General features: G+C 39.9%; 1 protein-coding gene across 2 annotated transcripts in view; it reads right to left on the bottom strand.

Moving 5' to 3' along the window:
* galnt13 (UDP-N-acetyl-alpha-D-galactosamine:polypeptide N-acetylgalactosaminyltransferase 13) overlaps window positions 1–26,840 on the bottom strand; it is a 369,837-nt gene that overhangs the window by 132,155 nt on the left and 210,842 nt on the right. For both annotated transcript variants that reach the window (XM_060827901.1, XM_060827900.1), the window contains exons 3-4: window positions 20,641–20,807; window positions 3,214–3,421 (exon numbers count right to left, since the gene is read on the bottom strand). In XM_060827901.1, the coding sequence (XP_060683884.1) occupies window positions 3,214–3,421; window positions 20,641–20,807 (375 nt within the window). The remainder of the gene's footprint in view (window positions 1–3,213; window positions 3,422–20,640; window positions 20,808–26,840) is intronic.

Here is a 26,840-nt window from a genome sequence, read left to right on the forward strand (position 1 = left end):
CCTCACTTAGTGGCTTGCAACCAGTATCTCAACATGTCAGTGTGCTTCCAACTATCCAAATCCCCTTCCTGCTGGCCTCCTATAGGCTTTGCACCTCTCCAGTTTCCTTCCCAACCTGTCTACATGAGCCGGCACTACCCACTTCTCCCTCCCACTCCCTGACATACCAGGTGACCATGGTGGTCATTCACTACCACCGCCCTCGAAGTCAAGATGCTCCTGATTATGGATGAAACCAGCTCCCACATGACCCTTTTCCAAAAATCTTAATTCTTTACTATCTCACCCTTTTGCATATACTGTTGCCTTCCATTCAAAACTGTCATTTGCCCTTTCCCTCATCCTGCTGTCCCTAATCCTGAAGAGTAACTTGCCAAGCTTTCTTCCCGCAGCTGCTAATCGCCCTTACCCCTACCTCCTCCATTTCTGAAGATGAAGCCAATGCACTGATCATGGCTACCACTATTGAGTGACCAGTAGGACATCCCCATATGAGAAGTGCCTCTGACTGGTGTACACTATACATCTGCCTGACCCTGCTACTGCTAGCCTCCGGGCTAGCTTCTGTGGAACCACAGGATTGACCATGGCTCACTTCTGGGGTTACAAGGTATAGATCCTTTAAGTGAGTAAAAGCAATTAGAGCAAGCAGGAAACTGAAGCCACCAAGTACTCATGGTTGTTTCCATGTCAAATTTTCTTGATATCTAGCTTATTTGGCAAGTTTAGTATGATAGAAAGCTAAAGATTAATGAGGAGAGTTGGGCTATCAATAAAGTGTTTTAAAAAGCTGTAAACACCCTTAATTGGTAATTTGCCACTGCTTAATGAGAAATTCATAATGCTGTTTATGAAAAGCATAAAAGATGAGTGAGATTCTCCCAAGATTAAAATGGGCCTCACTGGACTTGACATCCAATTCTCCCACAAATCTCACCATAGTACATGTTGCTCAGACCCCTACAGGATTCTGCCCAAGGACTCCAAGAGGAATGTTTTGAAAATGTTTAAGTTCTTTTTCCTTACCTACTCTGAACCTGATTCAGGAATGGTGCTGTCTATTTTTTTTTCCCCAGAAGTTATACTCTGTAACTTAAGTGTGATGCTCAATAGCATTAGATTGCCAAGTTGGTTTTGAATGATAAACCCATTTTAGTCATATTGATCAAAATATGGTGAGCTTTTTACTCTTACATGTCTCAACTTTTAAAAATATATATTTTGAAATATTTCATGATTGAATTAATTCATGCTAGAGTTTACATTCATGATCATATAGATTAAATTAGAAAACTAGGAAAAAAATCTTCTTAAAATAAATGTAATTGTGGGCATAACTTGAACATCCAGTTTGAATGAAATTGGAAACTCCAATGGGTTATACCGAGCAAGGACTTTTTTATAATGTACATAAAGTTATGTGCAAGTTTTCTTATTGTCAGATGAGCTGCAATGTTTCTGCTGGCGATGCTCCTTCTGTTACGGTAAAAGTCACATCACCTGATTCTCAACCACTCATTAGGATTGTCTAACCATCCACTTCATCTTAACTGAACTATCTCAGTTGCACAGAAGTACTGCTATAAATCCCGTACCTACTCACACCAAATAAGTGTGCAACTCTCTGTGAATAAACTAACACCAGAAAAGAATAAAAATGTTTTGGGATTCCAGTTACTTTCATAGGGTCAAGGTGGCAGGCTCATGTTGCCAAACCGGGAGCCAAATAGTATCTGTGGAATTCACCTTCAAAAGTATACAAATTGTCGGTTTTGATAAGCATTGATAAGCAACTGTCACACATTTTATTCTGTGCTCTACCTTTAGAAGAACAACAGTAAACATGAAAATATTGAATGAATTGGTCTCCAGAAATTCCATAACCTATCTGAAGTTACAATGGAAATTCAGGAGCATTCTGATGAGAATTCACTTCCTTATATTCTATTGAAAGAAGTCCAGAGGTGACCATCCTGAGAATGCACAGTGAAAATGGCATCACTCATTAAAATCAGATGATGTATTCTTGCTTAAATACAGTTTAGCTACAAAACATCAAAGGGCCACTCAAAAAATATCCAAAATTCATCCAAAGGATATAGCCTAACAAAACAAAAGTCCATCAAACAAATTTGGATGCAAATTGTGCCTATCATTAAACCTAACAAAGTTTTCTTTTGTAATTCAGTACTGTTATTACTGAAAAATCAATTAACTACATGTACCTTTAGCTGGTATTGAAAAAGTGCATTCATTTTTGTCCATTATTAGTTGCTAAACATTTATTTTTCAAAGAACATATTATGAAAATCTATTTTAATGATTCTCTCCAGAAATAATTTAAAGCAACTTAATTAAAATGCTATTGACATAAACGTATTGCAAGGCTTTCAGGATAAAATTGCATTTTATAGTTTCTTCAAATAAACTACTCTTTAATGGTTTTGTTTGATTATATTATTAATTATTTAAAGAGAGGACAATACATGAACTTACCCATACAAACTGACAAGTAAAGATACAAAGTAAAATAAATAGCTCTACTCGGTTAATACCCAGATTTTAGAAATGTTTGATATTTAATCTTGTCCTGGAAGATATTTGGTTTTGTTTTCAAGGAAGGTTAAGGCAATTCAACAGACCTGTTGACATTCAACAACAGGTTTCAGTTTGTTCTTTCTATAAATAACAAGTGTACACAAATAATTCCTCCAGTAGGATTAATTCAGCTAAAATCAAACCAAATTAAGTAGATGTAATTGTTCTCCCTCATGCAGCTTTCTAAATCCTAGTAATCTCAACAAAATTTGAGCACAAACTCTTCAAATTTCTTTGCAGGATATGGATGCTTGACAGGATCTAATATTCAACTTTAAATGTGGAAGGAAATGCAGCAAGTGACAGCTGCAGATTATGTTACAGTTCAAAATATTTATAAACTTAGAAAATGTACCAGAAATAGATATTTATTCTCAGCATAAGCCTGAAGCTTCAGGAGGATAATAACATTTGACAATTTCAAATAAACCCAATATGCTTTTGTCGAAACGAAAACTACCTTTCATACAATTGGGAGAATAACTGTGAAGAGGCACAGTTTTATTTGCAAGTAACTGTTTTGAAAATTGTTAAGATTCATAAAGTTAGTTCAAAATCAAATCACAACAGGCAGATGTATTATTCTTTTCATATGGCAGGATTAGTACCATATACCTGCTTTCTTTTATTCTTGCCAGTAGGGGCTCAAGCCAGCCAACAGTGCATTCACAGTGCGCATCGAGAAAAGTAATGACTTGGCCCTTTGAAGCAGCTGCCCCACGGAGCCTGGCGCGAATCAACCCAGATCGCTTCTCCATCCTAATTATCTTCACTGGAACTTGTAAATTCTTCACATAATTTTCTAAAGGTTTCTTCAGAAAATCTGCAGAGAAGATTTTCAAAACCAATTCATTCAACAACAATACCCGAACAATGACAGCAGTTCATTTGAGCAGTATGTGTGAATTCATTCAGTGATCTATTCTTACTTTTCTTACATGCCTTTCCAAAAAAAAACAAACATTCTGAGCTATAAAGTGAGAACTGCAATGTATTCTAGCATGTCCAAAATAAAAGGTACCATAGGAAAAGTGTACGATAGTTGTTTACGTAATTTTTCTGTTAAAATGCATTTTATACCACAGCACATTATAAATGTTACTGCACCTGAAAAAGATTGCACCAAGGAGGTAGGACCTGTACAAGTTTTACAAGTTACACGTTTCTGAACAGACATGACTAGAGCTCCACAAGAACATATGCTAATGGTATTGCGACACATTTAAAAGCTAAATAGAATATATTCCAGTGCATAGAGATTGATGAATAAGACAAAGGAGCTGAGGGTAGAGATAGGCATGTGGGAATATAACATCTTGGCTATGACCAATACTTAGCTGCAGGTGGGCAGGATTGACAGTTAAGTATTCCTGGTTAGAGGGTATACTTTTTTTTAAATTCACTCATGGGATATGGCATCTCTGGCCTGGCTGGCATTTATTGCCCATCCCTTGTTGCTCTTGAGAAGATGGTGGTGACCTGCCTCCTTGAACTGTTGTAGTCCGTACTCTGTAGGTTCCTTCAAAATGGAAGTAGTTGTGGGCTTGGAAGGTGCTGTCTAAGGATCTTTGGTGAATTTCCGCAGTGCATCTTGTAGATAGGACTCACTGCTGCTAGTGAGCATGGGTGGTGTAGGGAATGGAGGGGAGTTTGGACTCAGTACAAGACCCAGTGGCATTAGCAGTGGCTGCATTGGTGAGTTGGGCCCAAAGTAGACAGTGGCTGGTTAAGTTTGGGCTGTTGCAGTATCCAGCAGCATTGGCAAGGTCCGTCAAGGACTCAGTGGTGAGGCATTGGTGGAGGTGAGATGGCACTAAAGAGTGATGACATACGTCCTAGCGACGGCTGTGCTGCTAAGGGGACTCATGCTTGACCACTAGGCCCATGGCCCATGATGGAGCACTTAACAAGAAGGACTGTAATGTTGGACACTATTTCTTTATTTCTTCATTTTACTGCTTTTATGTTCTATGTCTTGGTGTATTTTTTCTATGTTTTAAGATTACTTCACCCTCCTGACTTGTTCCTTCCAAATGTTGGACAGGGGGCTTTGGGGAGTCAGGCCAGTTATTCACCACTGCATTTCTAGCCTCTGACCTGCCCTTGCAGTGACCATATTTGTATGGTGAATCCAGTTCAGTTTTTGGTCAATGGAAACCACAAGGACATTGATAATGGAGAATTCCATGATGATAACACCATTGAATGTCAAGGCCTGGTGGTTAGATTGTCTCTTATTGGAGATGGTCATTGACTGGCATTTATGTGGCACAAATGTTATTTGCCACTCTATTGCCCAAGCTTGGATACTGTCCAGGTCATATTGCATTTAAACATAGACTGCTTTGGGATTTGAGTCACCACAAATAGCCCACTTCTGACCTTATGACAGAGAGAAGATCATTGATCAAGTAGCTGAACAAGGTTAAGCATTGAACACTACCCTGAGGAGCTCCTGCAAAGATGCCATGTAGCTAAGATACCTGACCTCCACCAACAGCAATTCTTTTTATGCATCAGGTATGATTCCAACCAGTAGAGAGTTCGCCTCCTGATAAACATTGATTCCAGTTTTGGTTACTTGATGCCACACTCGGTCGAATGCAGCATTGATGTCAAAGGTTGTCACTTTCACCTCACCTCTGGAATTCAGCTCTTTTGCCCATGTTTGAACCACGGCAGTCGTGAGGTCAGGACCTGAGAGGACCTGGTGAAACCCAAACTGGGCATCACTGAGCAGGTTATTGCTAGCAGGTGCTGCTCGACACCACTGTTGAAGACGGTTTCCAACATTTTACTCACGATTGAGAGTCAAATAATAGGTTGTAGTTGGCTGGATTAGACTGTCCTGTTTTCCGTGAAGAGGTTGTCCCTGGGCAATTTTCCAAATTGTCGGGCAGGTACCAGTGTTGTAATCATATTTACTAGAACATTGGAACATTACTGGAACATTGGCTATCGGAGTGAAAAGTTCTGGAGTACAAGTCTACTGTTGGAATGTCAACAAGACCCATAACCTTTGCATTCGTAGTGCCTCCAACCATTTGTTTTTACATGGATTGAGCATCTGAAGGCTACCACCTATGATGCTGGGAACCAATGGAGAAAGCCAAGATGGATCATCCACTTCTGGCTGAAAATTGCTGCAACTGCTTAGCCTTATCTTTTGCACTGATATGATGGTTCTTCCATCATTGAGGATGGGGATATTTATGGAGCTTCCTCCTCCAGCAAGTTGGTTAATTGTCCAGCACCATTCATGACTAGACGTTGCAGGACTGCAGAGCTTAGATTTGATCTGTTGGTTGTGGGATTGCTGAACTCTATCATTTGCTGCTTACGTTATTTGGCAGAAGGGAAGGAGAATGGGATAAAAGAGGACGAAAAGTGGAGGGGAGGAGGGCACAGTATTGATCAATGAATTAATTATAAGAGATGAGACATGTCACGGAAGAATCATCAAATAAAGGTGTAAAATAAAGAAGTAAAAAAAACACAAAACATTCTATGGGATGTGCACTTTAGACCTCCAAATAGTCAGGATGAGAGACATGATCAAATATCTAAATCAATTGTCACAGAAGTGTAAGAATAATAAAGCGGTAATAGATTAACAACTTTCAGCTAATTTTAACTACCCACATATTAACTAGATGGTTTTGGTGTGGAGTATAAGGAAGGAGTGCAATTATGAAATTGCATTCAGGAGAACGTTTTTTTTAGCCAATAAACAGAATACCCAACACAGGAGGGGGAAATTTTGAACCTACTATTTGTACAATCGGTGTGGCAGCATTTTGAAGATACTGATTGTAACATCATTAGATTTAGGATAGCTATGCAAAAGAGAAGGATGGGCAGGGAATACAAGTTCTAAACTGAGGAAAAGTTAATTTTACTGAGGTAAGATACAATTTTGCTTAAGTGGACTGGGAAACAGTGGGAGTTATTCAAGGCATAACTAGAGACAATACATGGCAAATACATACCCATAAAGGCAAACGGTGGGACCAAGACTGGAGAACCCTGGGTGTTAAGGGACATAAAGATTAGGATTAAGGAAAAAGGAAATGCTTATACCAGATACCAAGAGCTCAATATGGCTGGGTCCCTACAGGAGTATAAACAGTGTTGGGGGAACTTAAAAAGGAAACTGGGAAAGCAAATGGATTGTATGAGAAAGCATTGGCAAATAGAACAAAGGAAAACCTAAAGAGGTTTTGAGGGAAAGAGTTGGGCCCATTAGAGATGATAGCAGTAATAACGGACAAAGAACAATACTGTACAAGAAAAGGTCCTTCAGCCCACAAAGCCTATACTGATACATGGCGCCTTTCCAAACTAAAAATTTGTTTCTTCCATCTGGTCCATATCTCTCAATTCCCTGCCCATTCATGCATCTGTCAAGATGCCCCTTAATTACTGATATTGTATCTGCATCTACCACTTTCTCTGGCAGCCCATACCACATTCTATGTAAAACAAATGCCTCTCACATCTTCCTTAAACTTTCCCCCTTTTTAACTTAAACCCATGCCCCCAATAATTGACATTTCTACCTTGGGACAAAGACTCCGACTACCTTTTCTATCCATGCCTCCCATTATTTTGTAAACTTCTATCGCGTGATCCCTTTGCCTCTGACATTCAAGTGAAAACAAACTAAGTTTGTCCAATCTTTCCTCATTGCCTCCAAACCACGCAATACCCTGGTAAATCTTTTCTGCGCCCTCTACAAAGCTTTTGCATCCTTCTGGTAGTGTTGCATACATAAGTGGAAGCAATATTCCAAATGCGCCCAAACTAAATTTCCATACAGCTGCAACATGGCTTATCAACCTTTATAGTCTATGCCCCGACCAATGAAGGAAAGCATGCCATACACCTTCTTGACCACCTTTGATGCCACTTTCAGAGAACTGTGGAGCTGAAAGCCTAGATCCTTCTCTATGTTTATACTTCAGAGCACTCTGCCACTCACTGTATAATACCCTCCCTCATTAGACATTCCAAAATGCATCACCTCATATTCATCTGGATTAAATACCTTCTGCCATTTTGCTGCCAAAGTCTCCAGCCTATCTATATTTTTCTGTATCTTCTGGCAATCCTCCTCAATATCAACAGCTCCCTAATCTTTGTGTCATTCAAAAACTTTTACTCAGGCCACCTACATTTTCCTCCAAATTATTTGTTGCAGACAATAGGATCCCAGGGCCGATCCCTGTGAAACACCATTGCTTGCAGATCTCCAGTCAGAAAAACAACTTTCTACAGTTATCTTTTGTCTTCTATGACCAAACCAGTTTTGTATCCGTCATACCAGCTTACCATGGAGCCCGTTTGACTTCACCTTCTGTATCAGCCTGCCATGAGGGACCTTGCTTTGCTAAAGTCCACGTAGACAACATGCATTGTGCTGCCCTCATCAACCTTCAGTCCCCAGGATTTGTACACTTAAGGTCCTGAGGAGTGTTGCTGAACAAAGAGACCTTAGAATGCAGGTTCATTGTTCCTTGAAAGTGGAGTCACGGATAGATGGGATAGTGAAAAGAGTGTTTAATATGCTGTCCTTTATTGGTCAGAGCACTGAGTATAGGAGTTGGGAGGTCATGCTGCAGCTGTACAAGACATTGGTTAGGCCACTTTGGTCTCCCTTCTATAGGAAGGATGTTGTGAAACCTGAAAGAGTTCAGAAAAGACTTACAAGGATGTTGGAGAGTTTGAGCTACAGGGAGAATAGGCTACGAATGTTTTCACTGGAGTGTCGAAGGCTTAAGGGTATCCTTATAGAGGTTTATATAATCTGGAGGGACATGGATAGGATAAATAGACAAAGTTTTTTCCCTGGGGTGGGGGAGTCCAGAACTAGAGGCATAGGTTTAGGGTGAAAGGGGAAAGATATGATCAAGATCTAAGGGCCAACTTTTCCATGCAGAGGATGTTGCATGGAAGGAATGAGCAGCCAGAGGAAGTGGTGGAGGTTTGTACAATTACAACATTTAAAAGGCATCTGGATGAATAAGAAGGTTTTGAAGGGAAATGGGCCAAGTACTGGCAAATGGGACTAGATTAATTGAACATATCTAGTCGGCATGGACAAGTTGGACAGAAGTGTTTGTTTCCTTGCTATACATCTCTATGACTCTAATCATCTTTATCATGTCCATAAAAATCAGGAATGAAACATGATCTCTCCCACACAAAGCCATGCTGCCGATTGCAAATAAGTCCATATTTTTCCAAATGTGAGCAATCCTATCCCTAAGAATCTTCTCCAATAATTTCCCATAAAGCTCACCAGCCTGTAATTTCCTGGATTATCCTTGTTTCCCTTTTAAACAAAGAAACAACATTGGCTGTTCTTTACTCTTCGGTGTCCTCTCCTGTAACTGAAGAGGATACAAAGATTGCACACAAGGCCCAGCAATCTCCCCCCTCGCCTCCCTCAGTATTTTGGGATAGATCCCATCACATCCTGGGGACTTATCTACCTTCATATTTTTCAAAACACCCAACACCACCTTTTTTTATATTAATATGCCCTTGAATATCAACAATCTGTGGGTAGGCCCAGAAGAGGCAAGAGATACATAGCATCTCTCTTCACGATAGAAAAAGACAATGCAAATATAGACACAGTGGAGGACTGTGAAATATAAGACATTAACATTGTGGGAGACAAGGTATTAGTGGGTTTAACAGCCTTAAAAGTAGATAATGTTGCAAGCCCAGATGGGACATATTCTATGTTGCTGATGGAAGCATTGAAGCAAATATTAGGAGCCCTGACAGCAATTTTCAAATCCTCCCTGATCACAGATTAATAGGGGGTAACCAGCATGGATTTGTCATGGGAAGGTTTTGCTACACAAATATGATGAAATTTTTGAGAAGCAAACCAGGCGTTTTAATCAGAATAATGTATTTGACATAGACCTTAGAAAGTTTTTTTTGTTAAGGATCCTCATGGCAGACTGGTCATGACATTACGAGCCCCCTGAAATGCAAAGCAAAGTGGCATGTTGGATCCAATTTTGGCTGAGAGACAGGAAGCAGAGGGTGATGGCAGAGGGACATTGCTGTTTCTGGAAGTGTGTTTCCAGTGGGGTTCGCAGGAGTCAACGCTGAGGCCTTTGCAATAAAATATTAAACTAAAACTCTCCTGACTCTCTTACATCTCAAGGCCAATAAGGATGGGCATCAAATGCTGGCCTTGCCAGTGCACACCAATCCCTTGAGAGGGTAAAGAATAAATATACTGAGAATCTTTCCTCACTGACTTTTTAGTCTTTTCAATAGCTCAATCAAACTTCCTCAGATGTTCATAAGCTTTCATTTAAACTGTATATCAAAACTGTATATTAAATTTCTCATATTTAATTTCCTGACCTTGGTGTCACTCAATACTGCCTGTGATTTCGATGTCAAGATTAGAGTGGTGCTAGAAAAGCACAACAGGTCAGGCAGCATCTGAGGAGCAGGAAAATCGATGTTTTGGGCAGGAGCCATTCATCAGGAATAAGGTTGGAAGCCTCGGGGGTGGAGAGATAAATGAGAGAGGGTGGGCCTGGGGAGAACATAGCTGGGAGTGCAATAGGTGGATGGAGAAAGGGCACTTCAGGGAACATCTCCGTGACCCAAACTAATCAATCCCACTGCCCCATGGCCGAACATTTTAACTCCCCATCCCACTCTGCTGAGGACGTGCATGTCCTGGGCCTCCTCCACCGTCATTCTTTCACCACCCGACGCCTGGAGGAAGAACGCCTCATCTGCCGTCTTGGAACCCTTCAACCCCAGGGCATAAACATGGACTTCAACAGCTTCCTCATTTCCCCTCCCCCCCCCCCCCCCCCCCCCCCCCCACCTTACCCCAATTCCAAACTTCCAGCTTAGCACCATCCTCATGACCTGTCCCACCTGTCAATCTTCCTTCTCACCTATCCACTCCACCCTCCTCTCTGACCCATCACTTTTACCCCTTCCTTCCTTGAGGAGCAGGAGTAGGCCATCTGGCCCTTCGAGTCTGCTCCACCATTCAATAAGATCTTTTTGTGGCCTCAGCTCCACTTACTCACCCACTGTAACCCTTAATTCTTTTATTGTCCAAAAAGGATCTATCTCAGCTTTAAAAACATTGACTGAGGAAGCCTCAACTACTTTACTGGGCAGAGAATTCCACAGATTCACAACACTCTGGAAGTTCCTTCTCAATTCAGTCCTAAATCTGCTCACTCAATATTGAGGCTATGCCTTCTTGTCCTAGTTTCACCCGCCAATGGAAACATTCTTTTTACTTCTACCTTATCTATTCCCTTCATAACTTAAATATTTCTTTAAGATCCCTCTCATTCTTCTAAATTCCAATGAATATAATTCCAGTCTAATCAGTATCTCCTCATAAGTCAACCTCCTCAACTCCAGAATCAACTTCCTCTGTTCCCCCTCTACTGCCAGTACATCCTTTCTCAAATAAGGAGACCAAACCCGCACACAGTACTCCAGGTGTGGCCACACCAGCACCTTAGTTGCACCATAACCTTCCTGCTTTTAAGCTCAATTCCTTTAGCAATGAAGGACAAAATTCCATTTGCCTTCTTAATTACCCTATGGCACCTGCAGTCCAACCTTCTGTGATTCATGTACAAGGACATCCAGGTCCCTCTGTACAGCAACATGCTACAATTTTTTTTTACCATTCAAGTAATAGTCCTTTTACTGTTATTCCTACCAAAATGGATGACTTCACATTTATTAACATTGTACTCCATCTGCCAGACCACTGCCCACTCACTTAAACTTTGCAAAGTTTCACAGTACTCTACACACTTTGCCCTAGCACTCATCTTGGTAACATCTGTAAACTTTGACACACTACACATGGCCCCCCCAACTCCAAATCATTGATGCAAATCGTGAACAATTGCGGTCCCAACACTGATCCCTGAGGCACACCACTAGTCACGAGGAAGGATCCAGTCCCATACAACCTACGCATGTTCCTGTTTCTTATGTTTTCATGTAGTATAACAACTGTGCTGAGTATTCAAGGGCACCAATCAGGAGGCTTGTTTTGTCTTTGGAATTTATTAATTTGTTACAATTAAAGTTCACCAGTTTCAATGGTGGGATTTGAACTCATCACCAAAGCGTTAGTCCAAGTTTCTGTTTACTGGCCAGATATTCAGAGGGTAAACAGTCTGCCAATAGAATAAGAAAGTTATATTAAGAATTACAGAATGTGGAGGATGAGAAATTGAGATCAGTAGCACCCTTGTTCCATGCACTTCGACTGTTGTAATGTAAACTGAAATTTATAGATATTATTTTTGATGTGAGTGATTGTAAGTTTGGATTTCTGGTTTTTGAAACCAATGGGGTGTGTGTGTATCTGGAGTTAATAATTAACTTGCACCTATTTCTGTAGCCATGTTGACTTCTTTTTAAAACACTTTTGAATCTTAGCTTTAGAACTAATGGATTTTTATTCAAGAGTGTGGTGCTGGAAAAGCACAGCAGGTCAGGCAGCATCTGAAGAGCAGAAGAATCAACGTTTTGGGCAAAAGCCCTTCATCAGGAATCCTGATTTTGGGGCGGCACGGTGGCTCAGTGGTTAGCACTGCTGCATCACAGTACCAGGGTCCCAGGTTCAATTCCAGCTTTGGGTGTCTGTCTGTGTGAAGTTTGCACATTCTCCCTATGTCTGCATGGGTTTCCTCCCACAGTCGAAAGATACGCAGGTCAGGTGAATTGACCATGCTAAATTGTCTATAGCGCTAGTTGCATCAGTTAGAGGGAAATGGGCCTTGGTGGGTTACTCTTCAGAGGGTCAGTGTGGACTGGTTGGGCCGAAGGGTCTGTTTCCACATTCTAAGGAATCTAATCAAATTCCACAGTTGATCTTGGTGAGACATCATTATCAGAACTGCTCTCTGCTGGGAGTATCAGTGATCAGTTAAGTTTAATTTTTAGAAGATTTATAAAACTTGTGAATCTTCATTGTTTTTGATAATCTATAATTGTAAGTAGGATGAGGATTTTTTATGCTTCACTGAGATCTGTCTTTTGATTACATTTTTAAAATTTAGAACATAGGTAGTAGTGTTTTTAGATTAACAAGACTGCTATTTTCTGGGTCTGTAGGTGAAGGTGCAGAGATGACCTTTAGAAGATTGAGGTGTTCTTCCTGTCGGATGTGGGAGAGGGAGAATTTCAATGCTCCTGATGATTATGTCTGCAGGAATCGGATCACATGGATTGGTTGGTGCCGCAGTTACAGACAATCAAGATTTTACAGGAACCAGGCGGTTAAGGGGATGGAAGTTTCCTGGAAGATAGATACAGTCAGGTAGGTGGGTTACCTGTAGGAAATGTAGGAGACGTAGGTAGGTAGTGCAGGAATCTCCTCTGGCTATCCCCATCCCAAACAAGTATGTTGTTTTGGAAAATGTAAGGGGTGATGGAGTCTCAGGGAAATGTACCACTGACAGCCAGGTTTCTGGTACCAAGACAACTTCTAATGTAATATGGGGAAGTCAGGTTCCAAGCGATCGATTGTGATAGGGGCCCAGAACTAACATTTCTGCAGCTGACATTGAGACATTAGAATGGAGTATTGTTTCCCTGGTACCAGAGTCAAGGATGTCTCAGAGAGGTTCAAGGAAGAGTGACCAACAGGAGGTCATCGTACACATTGGTATCATCGACATAGGAAAGGGAGGAGATTCTGAAGAGAGAATAAAAGAAATTAGGCAGGAGATTAAAACGTAGATTCTTAAAGGTAGCAATATCTGGATTACTCCCAGTACCATGGGCTAGTGAGAGTAGGAATAGGAGGATAGATGAACGTGTGGCTGAGGAGCTGGTGCAGGAGGAAGGGATTCGTATTTTTAGATCATTCAAACTTCTCCTGGGGTAAAGGTGATGTGTATAAGGAGGATGGGCTGCACCTGAATTGGAAGGGGCTCAATATCCTGGCAGGGAGATTTGTTAGTTCTACTCTAGAGGATTAAATAAGTAAGGGGGTTGGGTGAGATCCAAAGAGATGGTGAGTTAAGTTTAAGAGATAAGCTTAGTAAGTTTGCAGATGACACCAAAATAGATGGTGTAGTGGACAGTGAAGATGGTTATTTCACAGTATAAGATCTTGACTAGATGGGCCAGTGGACCAAGGAGTGGCAGATGGAGATTAATTTAGACAAATTTGGTAAGGTAAATCAGAACAGGACTTACATACTTAATATTAGGGCCTTGGGGTATGCTGCCAAACAAAGAGACCTTAGAGTGCAGATTCATAGTTCCATGAAAGTGGAGTCGCAGTTGGGAAGGATAGTGAAGAAGGTATTTGCCTTTATTGGTCAGTGCATTGAGTATATGAGTTGGGACGTCATCTTGAATAGGACATTGGTTTTGAAATACCATTTTACATGCTGGTCTCTGCCATTGGAAGGATGCTGCTAAACTTGAAAAGATTTACAAGGATGTTGAAAGGGGTTTTGGCTTTAGGGAGAGGGTGAATAGGCTGGGGCTATTTTCCCTAGAGCATAAGAGACTGAGGGGTGACTTTCTAGAGGTTTATAAAATCATGAGGAGCATGGGTGAGATAAATAGACAAGATCTTGTCCTAGGTTGGGGGAATCCAATACTAGACAGCATAGATTTAAGGTGAGAGGGAAAACATTTAAAATGGGCCTAAGGGACAACTTTTTCACTGAGGATGAGCAGTGGAATGAACTGTCAGAGGAAGTGGTCAATTCAAGTGCAGTTACATTGAAAAAAACATTTGGACAGGTACGTGATAGGAAAGGTTTAGAGAGAATTCAGAAGCCTGGTCAGCGTGGATGAATTGAACCTAAGAATCTGTTTCCATGCTGTGTGACTCTATAACTGCTTATGAACCAACTCCCTTCTCCTGTTAGTTACTATCTTCGCCTTCTGATCCTGAGCACAAGTGAAATGATTCCTCTATGTGTTTCTAGCCTTCTAGTGTTCAATATTACAGTTACTTTAACACCAATAAGTTAAACACATATCATTTTTATCATCGGATATAATGTTAATCTTGGGATTGCTCGTTTGAGTCTCAATTCCATCATTCATGATTCAAAAGATATGTTTGTGAAAATGTTCCAAAATGCAATGACAATAATCAAGGGTATTTAAATGCCAAAATAAAATGATTTCCGCAAAAAAAAATTGCATTATCATTTTTGTTTCGGTGTGATATTCTACTAAATATTTGTCTAGATGAGGTGTACTTGTTCTCAAAGAGTGGTTTACTGAAAGCTGCTTAGTTAGATTTCCGCCTGTTCCTTAATGTGCTTAAATGCGGATAAAGCAGAAAGATTTGAGGATTAAAAGCATGACTCATACTGTGAAAGTTTTTTTGTAGCTTGAATACTGTGGAGCAAATTACCAAAAATATTTGGTGGAAGTAGCTTGAATTGAGCTTCACTAAATGTAAGTTTTATTTTTAGCGCTTTATATTTCTCTACAATCAAGATGTACAAAATTGAAATAAAAACTGAAGTTGCTGGAAAAGCTCACCAGGTTGGCAGCATCTGTGAAGAGAAATCAAAGTTAATGTTAACAAAACTGAAACCATCTCTCCGAATGAGTGAAGTGCAAGAATGAACAGGTTCTGTAAGTTCCACATCAATATTGTCTGTAGTTCTGTTAAATTGGGTGCTGTGGGGTTCACACACGGGAAAAAATACAGATAGCAGTTGTGGTTTGATAACACTAAGAGACTGGTCTTTTGCATATGCTCAAAGGCACATCTCAGTGTTAACAAAATTAACTTCCATTAGCAAATATAGCAGGATCTGTCTGTCTTACATCTATGTGTGACCTTGAACAGAAGGCAATATCCAATTCTGAATCTATAGTGACAGTACTTCTTTGTAATACAATAGAATACATGCTTAAATGTTAGCCAGTATCACAAGAGATTTAGACTTGATCACTAACTTCATTAGTAGCAGAAAAAGTGCTCAGATATACCTAATTTGCTAAGGGGGGAGGGAGGAAATTATGGCATAGAAATGTCACTGGATCAGTAATTCAGTGACTCGGTAATGATTTGGGGATATGGTTCAGCTGCCACCGTAGCAGCTGGTGGAATTTAAGTTCAATCAATATAATCAGAAGATAAAGCTTATGACAGTGATCAAGAAACTATCATGGATTTCAGCAGATAAAAATGGCTCACTAATGTCCTTTAAGGAAGGAAATCTACTTGCCTTACCAGCTGTGGCCTACATGTGATATGCCAGTGTAGTCTATTTTTAAATATCTTCTGAAATGGCTTAGAAAATGATTCTGTTCAAGTGCAATTAAGATGGCAATAAATGCCGGCCTTGACAGCAGCATTCCCAACCCATGAAAGAATAAAGTACAAGTAGAAACATGTGCTGTTAAAAGGTTGATGATGAGTTATCCTGCCTGTTCAACCAATTTCACTCTCTGTAATCTAACTGGATGCCATGTTTCCTACTTTACAATAATTACCACACTCAGAGTCATTCAATGGCTGGAAAATACTTTGGTGCATCCACTTGTCATGAGTCTTTCTTCATTTTGCACATACAGAATTAACAGAAATACAAATTTGTTCAATCGCAGACCTAATATAAATCTTTGCTTTGGCCTAGTCTAATTATTAACATTAGATTGAGTCAAAAGTCTCAGTTGTTTGAATTTATCCATGGGCTTTCAAGAACCTGATAAAATATTTGTAGGCCAATATTACTGCAAGATAGAAGAGGCTAACTCTGAATTACTTTCAAAAACTTTCATGTAGGGCAGGATTTCCAAATTTGCAGATGACTCAAATTGTAGACTATTGTGAACTGAGATGAGAATTAAAAACTTCAACAGGACACAGACAGGAGAGGTGGAATGGGTGCACATGTGATAGTTGAAGCTTAATGCAGAGAAGTATGAAGTGATAGTTTGGTAGGAAGAATGAGGAAAAGCAAAATAAAGGATACGATTCTAAACAGAAACCAGGAGCAGAGGACCTGGATGTGCATGTATATAAATTCTAGACGGTGGCAGGATAAATGGGAAAGCAGTAATTAAGGCAAATGGGACCCATGACTTTACAAATTGAGACAAAGAACGTGAAAACTAGGAAGTTATGTTAAACTTCAATAAAATGTGCGTTAACTGTAGGATTGTGATCAAGTTTAGGCACCACACTGTCAGCAGGAGAGGAAAGCATGGGATAAGGTGAAGAAAACTATTACAAGAATAGTTCCAGAGATAAGACACCTTAATTACATAGAGAGATTTGTGAAAGCTGGGGTTGTTCTTTAGAAAAGGTTGAGAGGAATTTTGATACATTTGTTTGAAATTATCAAGGGTCTAGTTACAGTAAATAAGCCAACACTATTCTAATTGATTTTCCACTCTTCTAACGGAGGGCATCAATTGGCAAAATAACAAGATAAAGAACTGTTTTAAGCAGTGAGCTGTTAGGATCTCCTGGTCTGTGTCCCCTGCACCCCCAGTAGAAACCAGACTGATATCCTCACATTGGTGTTTGCTAATACAGTGTGGAAGGATTTGAAATAGATTGGCAGGGGGACAGGCACCTGAGCAGGGAGACCAACATTGAGGGAAACAAGAAGTAGAAATGGAAGACAGAAAAATGGAAAGCAAAAGTTGAAAGCAAAGGAAACAAGGGCTAGCAGCAAAGTAGTTGAAATCAAAACTAATATCTTAAATCTAAAAAAAGGGAACTACAAACACATGAGGTAAGAATTGATTGCAATAGATTGGGTAATTTCATCACAAGGCATCTGTTAAGACCCTATTCTTTTTATTTTCATGTTTTAAAATTATGCACTAAAATAAGAAAGAACTGTTTTAAAACCAGTATTTTGTAAGGATTATTGTATGCTTTCAAAAACAAACAAAAAAATCTGTCACATATGGCAAGCATTATGTAAACAGTTGTTTGAACAGTAGTAATTGAAATTTAGATTGTAGATGAGCAGTTAGATTCTGCATAAAGCTGAAGGGCTCTAAATTCACCTGGAGCTTTGGTGGTCAACAAGAAATTGACTCATCCATGAATGTTATCAATGACAAAGGCCTTTTGCCTGCCAACAACAGTGTGATTGGTTCTCAGGCAACCAAAGAGTTTGGGACTCAGAACAAGCTACTGAGAAGTTATCAGATCTCTGTCAGCTCAGGAATTGTCTCTCTGTTCTCTGCAGTAAAAACGGACTTTGAACCTGAAGAGAACCATTTATCTTTCCATGTTGTTGTAATCTGTAACTTTTACTTGATAAACATATACCTTTTATAAGTGGCATAGCCACCCTGTTCCTCTTGCAAACCAGTGTAAACATTTCAAAATGGAAAGCCAAGAGGAAACCTTCTGATCAGCAAGTATCAACTCAACACTTTTTTTGAACAAAGACTACTGAACTACTTTCCCAGGTTCACTCCATCCATCTTACGTGAAATCACCTGATTAAAAGTTTTACGCAGAATCTAACTGCTCACTACACATATCTGTTATCATATATTTGTTATCACACATTAGATTTTGATTTCTACGTTTTAACTCATGTTAAAGATAATCAGTGTTAACTTTCAATATATGTTTTTGTGTCAAAGGGAAAACACTGAGTGAAATTTGCTCAATCCTGCACTCTGTAGATCAAACAAGGGGGAAATGTTTCCCCGGCCCCCAACGCCTCATCTTCACCATGGATATCCAATCCCTCTACACCTCCATCCGCCATGACCAGGGCCTCCATTTCTTCCTCTCGCGATGTCCCCAACAGTACCCTTCCACCAACACCCTCATTTGTTTGGCTGAACTGGTCCTCACCCTTAACAATTTCTCCTTCGAATCCTCCCACTTCCTCCAGACCAAAGGGGTAGCCATGGGCACACGTTATGGGCCCCAGCTATGCCTGTCTCTTTGTTGGCTATGTGGAAATGTTGTAAAGTCTAGGTAGAATGTTATTGAAGAAGTCATAGGAAGTATGCAATAGTTGTAGACTTCTAATGCTGTAATTCAGTTCCTGCCATAACCCATATTATTGTTGCCAGCCCCACTGTGCCTTTCCCTATATCACATCACCTATTAGTAAACTCTCTATTCAAATGTTCATCACAGTTCAGAGAAAATTTATATTGACAAATTGTTATCTGAGTCTGACACTCAGGGTGATATGTATGTCAATAACAGGGACCCCTTCAGAAGGCTCCCCATAATGTTGGCCCTAAGGGGGGGAAAAATACTTAGACTATTGCCATACATTACTCAAGTGATAGGAGAGAAGACTCTCCTCCATTTGAGAAAAGGATCAGCTTATCAATGAGCATTATGTGGGTCTTTATTGATCATACTGCTCTCTCACATATCTGTTCCAGTGGGGTTACACGAGGTACGATTCCTCTGAATGGCAGCACATTGTAGGCTCATCTTCTCTAATGCCTGCAAATGTGGATGAGAGGATATGGGGTCCAGCACCACAAAAGGTGCAGATTACAGCTGGTAACTCCAGCAGGAATCAGTTTTGAGCAAGTGGAACTTTTGGTTCAGGTTTATAGTACATTGTAGCCACTTGGTCGTCTTTTAAGTCAAAAATATTTCACCGACAAATGTCCATCTGTGTCTGTCAGAGGCACAGTGGCTCAGTGGTTAGCACTGTAGCCTCACAACACCAGGGACGTGGCTTTGATTCCAGCCTCGAGTGACTGTCTGTGTGGGGTTTGCACGTTCTCCCCATGTCTGTGTGGGTTTCCTCCAGGTGCTCCAATTTCCTCTCATAGTCCAAAGATGTGCAGGTCAGGTGAATTGGCCATGTTAAATTGCCCATAGTGTAAGGTGCATTAATTAGAGGGAAATGGGTTTGGGTGGGTTACTCTTCAGAGGGTTGGTGTGGACTTGTTGGGTCAAATGGACTGTTTTCACACTGTTGGGAATCTAATCTAATGTAATGTCATCCAGGGTAATCAGGGTCAATTATGAAATACTGCCAAGCACTAATAAGCTGTCCATTGGGAAAGCAGAATTAGTTCCTGCTGATGACTGACCACAAATGATAATTCCTTGGATCTTAGAGAAATTCTGTCACTCTATATAAGTTCAGTGCTCAATCATATTTCTCCTAGTTATGAATGTGTAAATGTGCTGCATTTGCTAGGTCTATAGTACAATGCAACTATAACTTGCTTAATGCATATGACAACAGTTATTCATAGAAGCCTAGAATTGCCCCATGCATTGAAATTAAAACAGTGATGGTAAGTCATTGACAGGTTGTAGTTGGAATGCTCTACTGATTTATTTGCAGCAGGTAACTTATTTTTGTTTTATTCAAAATCAAGATGTTATGTGTTTCTGCTCCTCAGACGAAGTTGCCAGTCACACATCTGCCAACATACTCTAGGTTGGATCTGCTCACAGTGAGTTTCTAAGTCTCAGCACCCAATCATCCCACCATTTCCTTGCCTTTAAAGGACCAATGGTAACCCATATGGTACAAAAGCCAGATGGTACAATAAGCTTTTAACAACATCTGTTACAATGAATCAAAGTCTCTTAGTTCTGCTTCCATCCACTTCACAGCATTATCAACTTTGGGCAGAGAGTTAGCATTGCAGATCTCCTACCTACTTGAAATTGCTGCTTATCCAGCAAGCCCCACAAAATCTGTTGGTGGCTTGCAAAACATGCTAATGATGCAGCATGCATCATTATTACTATGAGATAAACTGAAACAAAATGGATTCAAGGGATCCCATGAAGGACTAATCATATTACATGGTTGTCAGACTTGCATTTTAACATCAGCTAAAGGGGCAGCAAAAGCAGAATCACGCATGACAACTATTATCCTTCATCGCTGGTTAGTGAATAATTAGACTCAAATATAACAGGTCTAAATATTAGCTCATTTGTCAAAGCTTATTTGAATTATTGAACAAACAACAAAATTTTTATCCTTAACTTAATACAAATGATACTTCTCATGACAATACTTACTGTTATGGATAAAAGACTAATTTTACCTCTTTCACTGTCATCATCCACTAGGATAATCTCTGTAAGTAACCTTTTGGGTGAACGAATGATAACACTGTGAATTGTGCGAAGCAGTGTGCTCCAGGCTTCATTGTGAAAAACAATGACCACACTCGTGTCTGGAAGGTTGTCTTGGTAGACTTTTGTCTTGCATCTGTATAGAGGGTGAAAAGAAAATTACCAATCTTTGCTAATTTGGAAGAATAATTACTTTTGCAGGGAATTGCCATTTCAAGTACATTAATTAGCAATCATGTCATTTCAGGAACCTAGAGAAACCATTTGTTTTCATATTTGGGTAACATAGTTCATTCCATAATGAAAATTTATGTTAAGCCAAATGCATCCTTGGTTAATGTTAAAATGAAACATTTGCTTCTGTTACCTAAACAAAGGTAATTTATGTCGTGATTTCACCTTGGAGAGCTGCTTAGCATTTCTACCAATCTTTCACACCCAAAAGGGTCTTTGGCTACAGATGGCATCCATCTGCTATCTACATGCTAAAACTGAATTTGAATAATATGAATCAATTTCAGTAACCATTCTCAGAAGTCTTTTCCCTTTGGCCTTTCGTGACAAATGCCATTCACATCTGGCATGAGCTCAGCTTGGTTGTACTCTCAAATAATTAAGCCAAACTCAACACCTGCGAAACAGCGAAATTTTTGAATGAGATGTGAATCAATACTTGAAGATACATCAGTTTCTTGTTACAGAATATTTAATGTGACCCCAAAATGTTCACTTTAATATTCATCATCAGTTATATAAAGGATCTGTAGATTATGCAGTTGAAACTATTTTTAAGCAACAACCTAACAAATGAGACAACTACGTTAACATTCTACATATTTAGCTAGAAATAATTTAGTGAACTAGTTTTACATAGTAAATTATCCATTTCCTTTTTACTGTATATACTTTTTAAAATAGGAATTAAATTACAAGTAACATGAACATCAGGATCAATGTAATGCAATCCACTCTGTTTATTTTTAAAATTATTCAATGCTTTGGAATACTCCAAAATGAAGTAATCAGCATTCAGCCTAAGCCATATTTGGTAGTGCTACTGAATTCTAAACAATTAACAAGGTAGCAAATTTATTCAACACAAAATGACAGGCGTAAACAATTCTTCATATAAATTAAACTATTGGTCTTTTTAATAGCTCAATGTTCTGTTGGTGCATAGTAAATGACTGTACAGCTCAATTAATTCATGGAATACTTCAGCCGCAACAGCAGTAATAGTATTCCTTAGTGATCCATAGGGCTAGTCAGCTCAGAACTATTTTAACAGAAAGACTGCATCAATACTCTAAAACTGCATTCTGCATCTGCTATCTGACAGTCGCATGGAGATTATTCATTCACTCTGAATTAGGGTTTTCTCTGACAGTTAAAAGAATGACAGAATGAGTCCAAGGGTAAATTCAAGGTACTTCAAATGTAATTCTCTGTCTCCATATGTAATGCTATCTCCAATTAAATTTATTTTCATTCAGAGTTGTTTCCTTGCAATTCTTTTCATTAGAAGGTTACAAGTGTTATCTAACATTAGCAGAAGCATAGAATCGCAAAAGGAGATGACCAAGTGGTGTATGATGTCTGCACTGGCTCTCCAAATGCACATAATGATCTGAATGGCTTAGAAGAAAATTCCAGAAACAAAGAACTGCTTAAAGTTAAAATGTATGGAAAACAAATGTGATTGTTCTGCAAGTATTTATGAAGTCAGTTACAAAAAATTCAGAAACCTATTATTGTCATTTTTCATGCAGAGGGTGGTACGTGCATGGAATGAGCTGCCAGAGGAAGTGGTGGAGACTAGTACAATTTACAAGATTTAAAAGGTATCTAGATGGGAATATGAATAGGGTAGGGTTGGAGAGATATGGGACGGGTGCAGGCAGGTGGGACTAGATTGGGTTGGGATATCTGGTCGGTAGGGACGGGTTGGACTGAAGGGTCTGTACATTTCTAGGACTCTAAAATTCTATGCCAACTGGACAAGAAGCTTTAACCTGGAGACAGGGTGATCCTTCATGGATTTTTGAATGCAATAAAAATAAAAATTGCTGGAGAAACTCAGTAGGTTGGGCAGCATCTATGGAGAGAAAAAGGAATTAATGTTGAGTCCAGTGACCCTTCAGAATTCTGGACTCAAAACATTAACTCTGCTTTCTCTCCACAGATGCTGCCAGATTAGCTCAGCATTCACAGTTCTTTGTTTTATTAGAGCGTCTGTAAAATTGTTGCTAAGAATAAAGGGTTGAATTATTATTTCCGATTTTTTAATAAAACCACAAAAAGTGGTTTTTGTATAATAACAAAATATAATAGTTTTTTTTCTTTTTGCGAATAATTAACCCTTATATTCTTTTGTTCAAAGTAGATTAGCAGTCTCTTGAAAATATCTATTCACAGTTACATTTATGACAGACCACCACAGCAAACAAATAGCAAAAATAAAATTGAATTCAATTGATTTGAATTCAATTTGAATTCATTGTCACGTGTACTGAGGCACAGTGAAAAGCTTTGTCTTGTAAGCAATACAGGCAGATCTCACAGTTAAGTAGCATAGATAGTAAATGGGCCTGGTAGATGGATTCTATAGATGGGAGGTTGGCCTTTGCGATTGCCCAGGCCAAGTTCACCATTCTGTGTAACCATTTCCAATCTTGAATAGTACAGTTGGCATACCAGATAGTGATACATCCAGGCAGAATGCCCTCAATGGCGCACCTATAAAAGTTGGCAAGAGTATTTGCCGTCATGCCAAACTTCCTCAGCTGCCTGAGGAAGAGGAGATGTTGTTGGGCCTTTGTAACCAGTGTATCCACATGATGAGACAAAGAAGGCTTGTTGTGGATGAACACTCCCAGGAGCTTGACACTCTCCACTCGTTCCACCTCTGTGCTGTTAATGTGTAGCGGGGCATGAATAAAACCTTGCTGAAAGTCAATAATGAGTTCCATGGTTTTGCTGCCATTGAGAGCTAGGTTGTTCTCAGTGCACCATTTTTCCAGGTCTTCCACCTCCCGTCTGTAGTCTGTTTCGTCATCATCTGAAATTCGACCAATTATGGTGGTGTCATCAGCAAACTTGTAAATGGCATTGGTCTGTTATTTGGCGACACAGTTAAGGGTATACAGTGAGTACAATAGGCAGTTGAGTGGTTCCAGTGTTGAGTGTTAGAGAGGGTGAAATATTGTTCCCAATCTTCACTGATTGTGGCCTGTGGATCAGGAAACTGAGGATCCAGTTGCAGAGAGTGGGGCTTAGTCCAAGATCACTAAGTTTAGCAATCAGTCTTGAGGGCATAATAGTGTTGAGGGTTGAACTGTAGTCAATGAGTAGGATTCTTATGTAGCTGTTTTTGGTATCATGGTGTTCTAGGGAGGAATGAAGGGCTAGTGATATGGCATTTGATGTGGATCTGTTGGTCCAATAGGCAAATTGGGGTGGGTCAAGAGTAGTGGGGAGGCTGGAGTTGATTAATGCCATGATCGGCCTTTCAAAACACGTCGTGACCACCAAAGTTAGGGCCACTGGGTGGTAGTCATTGAGACATGCTGCCTTCTTAGACACAGGGATGATGTTGGCCCTCTTCAGGGAAAGATTGAAGATGTCCGAGAAGACCTCTGTCAATTGATCTATGCATGCTCTGAGTGCACGATCTGGTACTCCATGTGGTCCCATGCTTTCCTTGGATTCACAAGAAAGAAAACTGATCTGACCTCTGATGCAGTGTCTGTTCGGATAAATTCGTCAGGACTTGGAATAAGTGTTACCTCTCCGCCAAAATTCTGCTCAAAGTGAACACAAAAGGTGTTGAGATGATCTGGGAGGGATATGTCATTGTCTGCTATCTTGCATTGTCTCTTTTTAGAACCTGTGATGTCATTCAGTCCTTGTCATAGTGTCTGTCTGGGTCTCTAGTTTGGATCGGTATTGGTCCAAACTTTATGATGTATCAAAATGGGCCTCACAATGGGATCTAACTTGTTCAGAATTACTAACAGCAGGGATCACACATTTCCATATTGAACTTCATGGGCCACCTATCTCTCTGTTCCTCCAAACTGTCCTTTTGAAGTGACAATAACATATGCTGGAGATCACAGCAGGTCAGACAGCATCCATGGAGAGAATGCAAGCTAATGTTGAGTCTAGATGCTATGCAGCAGAGCGGAATGAAGTGTGGAGGGGATAGCATTTATGCTATAGTTTAGGGAGTGGGGGTTGGGAGTAGTTGGTGTAGGGTGTGGATGGAGAAAAGATATTAACAGTTCAGGTTAAGTGATCAGAATGTGACAATGGCAGAACAATGGTGTGTCTCCTGCTATGGCAATAATGATGGGGGGAGACATGAGAACAAGCTAAAAGAAGGTGAAGAGATGGTTCACAATTTAAAGTTGTTGAATTCAGTATTAAGTCTAGAAAGCTGTGAAGAGTTTAGTTTGAAGATGAAACATTGTTCCTCCAGTTTGCTCTATGATTCACTGGAACACTGCAGCCTGACGAAGACAGACATGTGGGCATGTGAGCAGGATTCTGTGTTAAAATGAAGTTCTATACTGTCCCCTCACAGTTTTCAAAACAGTACATTCAAGTTTCATATCATTCACAAACTTTAAAAATCCCTTATACACCAAGATCTTAATCATTAATAAGTATAAGGAAAAGCAAGGTTCCCAGTACTAATCCCTGATGAACTTCAATGCAAACATTCCTCCAGCCAAAAAATATCCATGAACCATTATTCACTGTTTCCAACTAGAGAACAGATGAGGAACAAACTTTTGATCAAGTATGATAGGACAAAAAGGGGTGATTAATAATCTTTACTAAGAGAACTTGCAGGGCTAAGTGATGACTAAGTAATAGAATATTACATTGACCCAGATACTTTGACCAGCTTTGGAAACTACTTCCAAACCCAATTAGATGAGAAAAAACCCTTCACCTTTAGGTCTCTTCTGCATTCTAAATTCTTGAACAAAACTGTCCAAGAATTGACATGTCCAGCAAAGGAAAGAAGCAGCATGGAAGCCACAAACAATTCTGCAGCAGTGTGCAATGCTTTGAGATTTAACTGTCCAGCAGCACAGCCGACCACCTTGACAGCTCCTGTGAAAGGGTAAGTAAAGAAGGTGCCAGGTGAGGAAGGGGTGAAAAGTGTCAGATTGGTAAGGTCAGCAAATGCCAGGTAAGCATAGTTAGGCTAGGGGAGCGAGGGCTTGGGGCAAAGACCAGGAGTGGGTTGGTGGTGGTAGAGGGTCAGCTTGGGAATCAGTTGTAAGGAAGGGTTGTTTGCTCTAACAGCTCAACGGGTGGAAAAGGGTATCACAGGCCTCAGCAAGGGACATGTCAGGTTTATGGCAGGTTTTGGGTCCAGTAGATCTGGATCAGGAGTGGGGTGGAATTAACTCGAGAAGAGACAGTGCTTGTTAAGAGTCCAGCATGTGTAAGGGATTAGGAGAGTTGTAGTTGGGAATTCAGCAATTTAATACTTGCAAGGAGTTAGTGTTTAGAATTTTAATCCTCTAACCATTCCAGGGTAACTATAAAACTTCAGTAGGTCAGAATTTCCCAAAATTTCCTCCAAATTTCCCAACTTCAATGGAGTCTATCAAGATTTCCAGGTATGAAAAATGTCTTTATGAATATTCAATCCCCTGGGTAACTACTGTGCAGTTTGCAATATTGATGATTCCACATGTTTCTGACACACAACTCCAGTCTATGATACAGAAATGACTCTTGGATCACTACAATGTCTGGGCCAAAATGTTTGCAAGTGAGGTAGCTCAATCTGAAGCCAAGGCACTAAATTTGAGCAAAGAAACGTGTGAAGCTGCGAGGAATAAATTAGCTGAGGTGGATTGGGAAAAAAAATCTTGAAAATGTATGACCGTACATAGGCAAAAAATTATTATACACTTCACAGAAACTATACTTTCCATCAAAAGGCAGGTTCTGGAACACAACCCATCAATATCAATGCTAGAATGTTGACAGCCTTTGCATTATCCAGTGTGTCAATCATTTATTGATATCAGGTGGAGTGAATTAAATTGGCTGAAGAACAGCTTCGAGTCTCTCAGCCTTTCCTCATAAGACCTTCCCTCCAAACCAGGCAACATCCTGGTAAATCTCCTCTGCACCTTTTCCA

Source organism: Hemiscyllium ocellatum, chromosome 7, assembly GCF_020745735.1.
Source record: "Hemiscyllium ocellatum isolate sHemOce1 chromosome 7, sHemOce1.pat.X.cur, whole genome shotgun sequence".
Lineage (NCBI taxonomy): Eukaryota > Metazoa > Chordata > Chondrichthyes > Orectolobiformes > Hemiscylliidae > Hemiscyllium > Hemiscyllium ocellatum.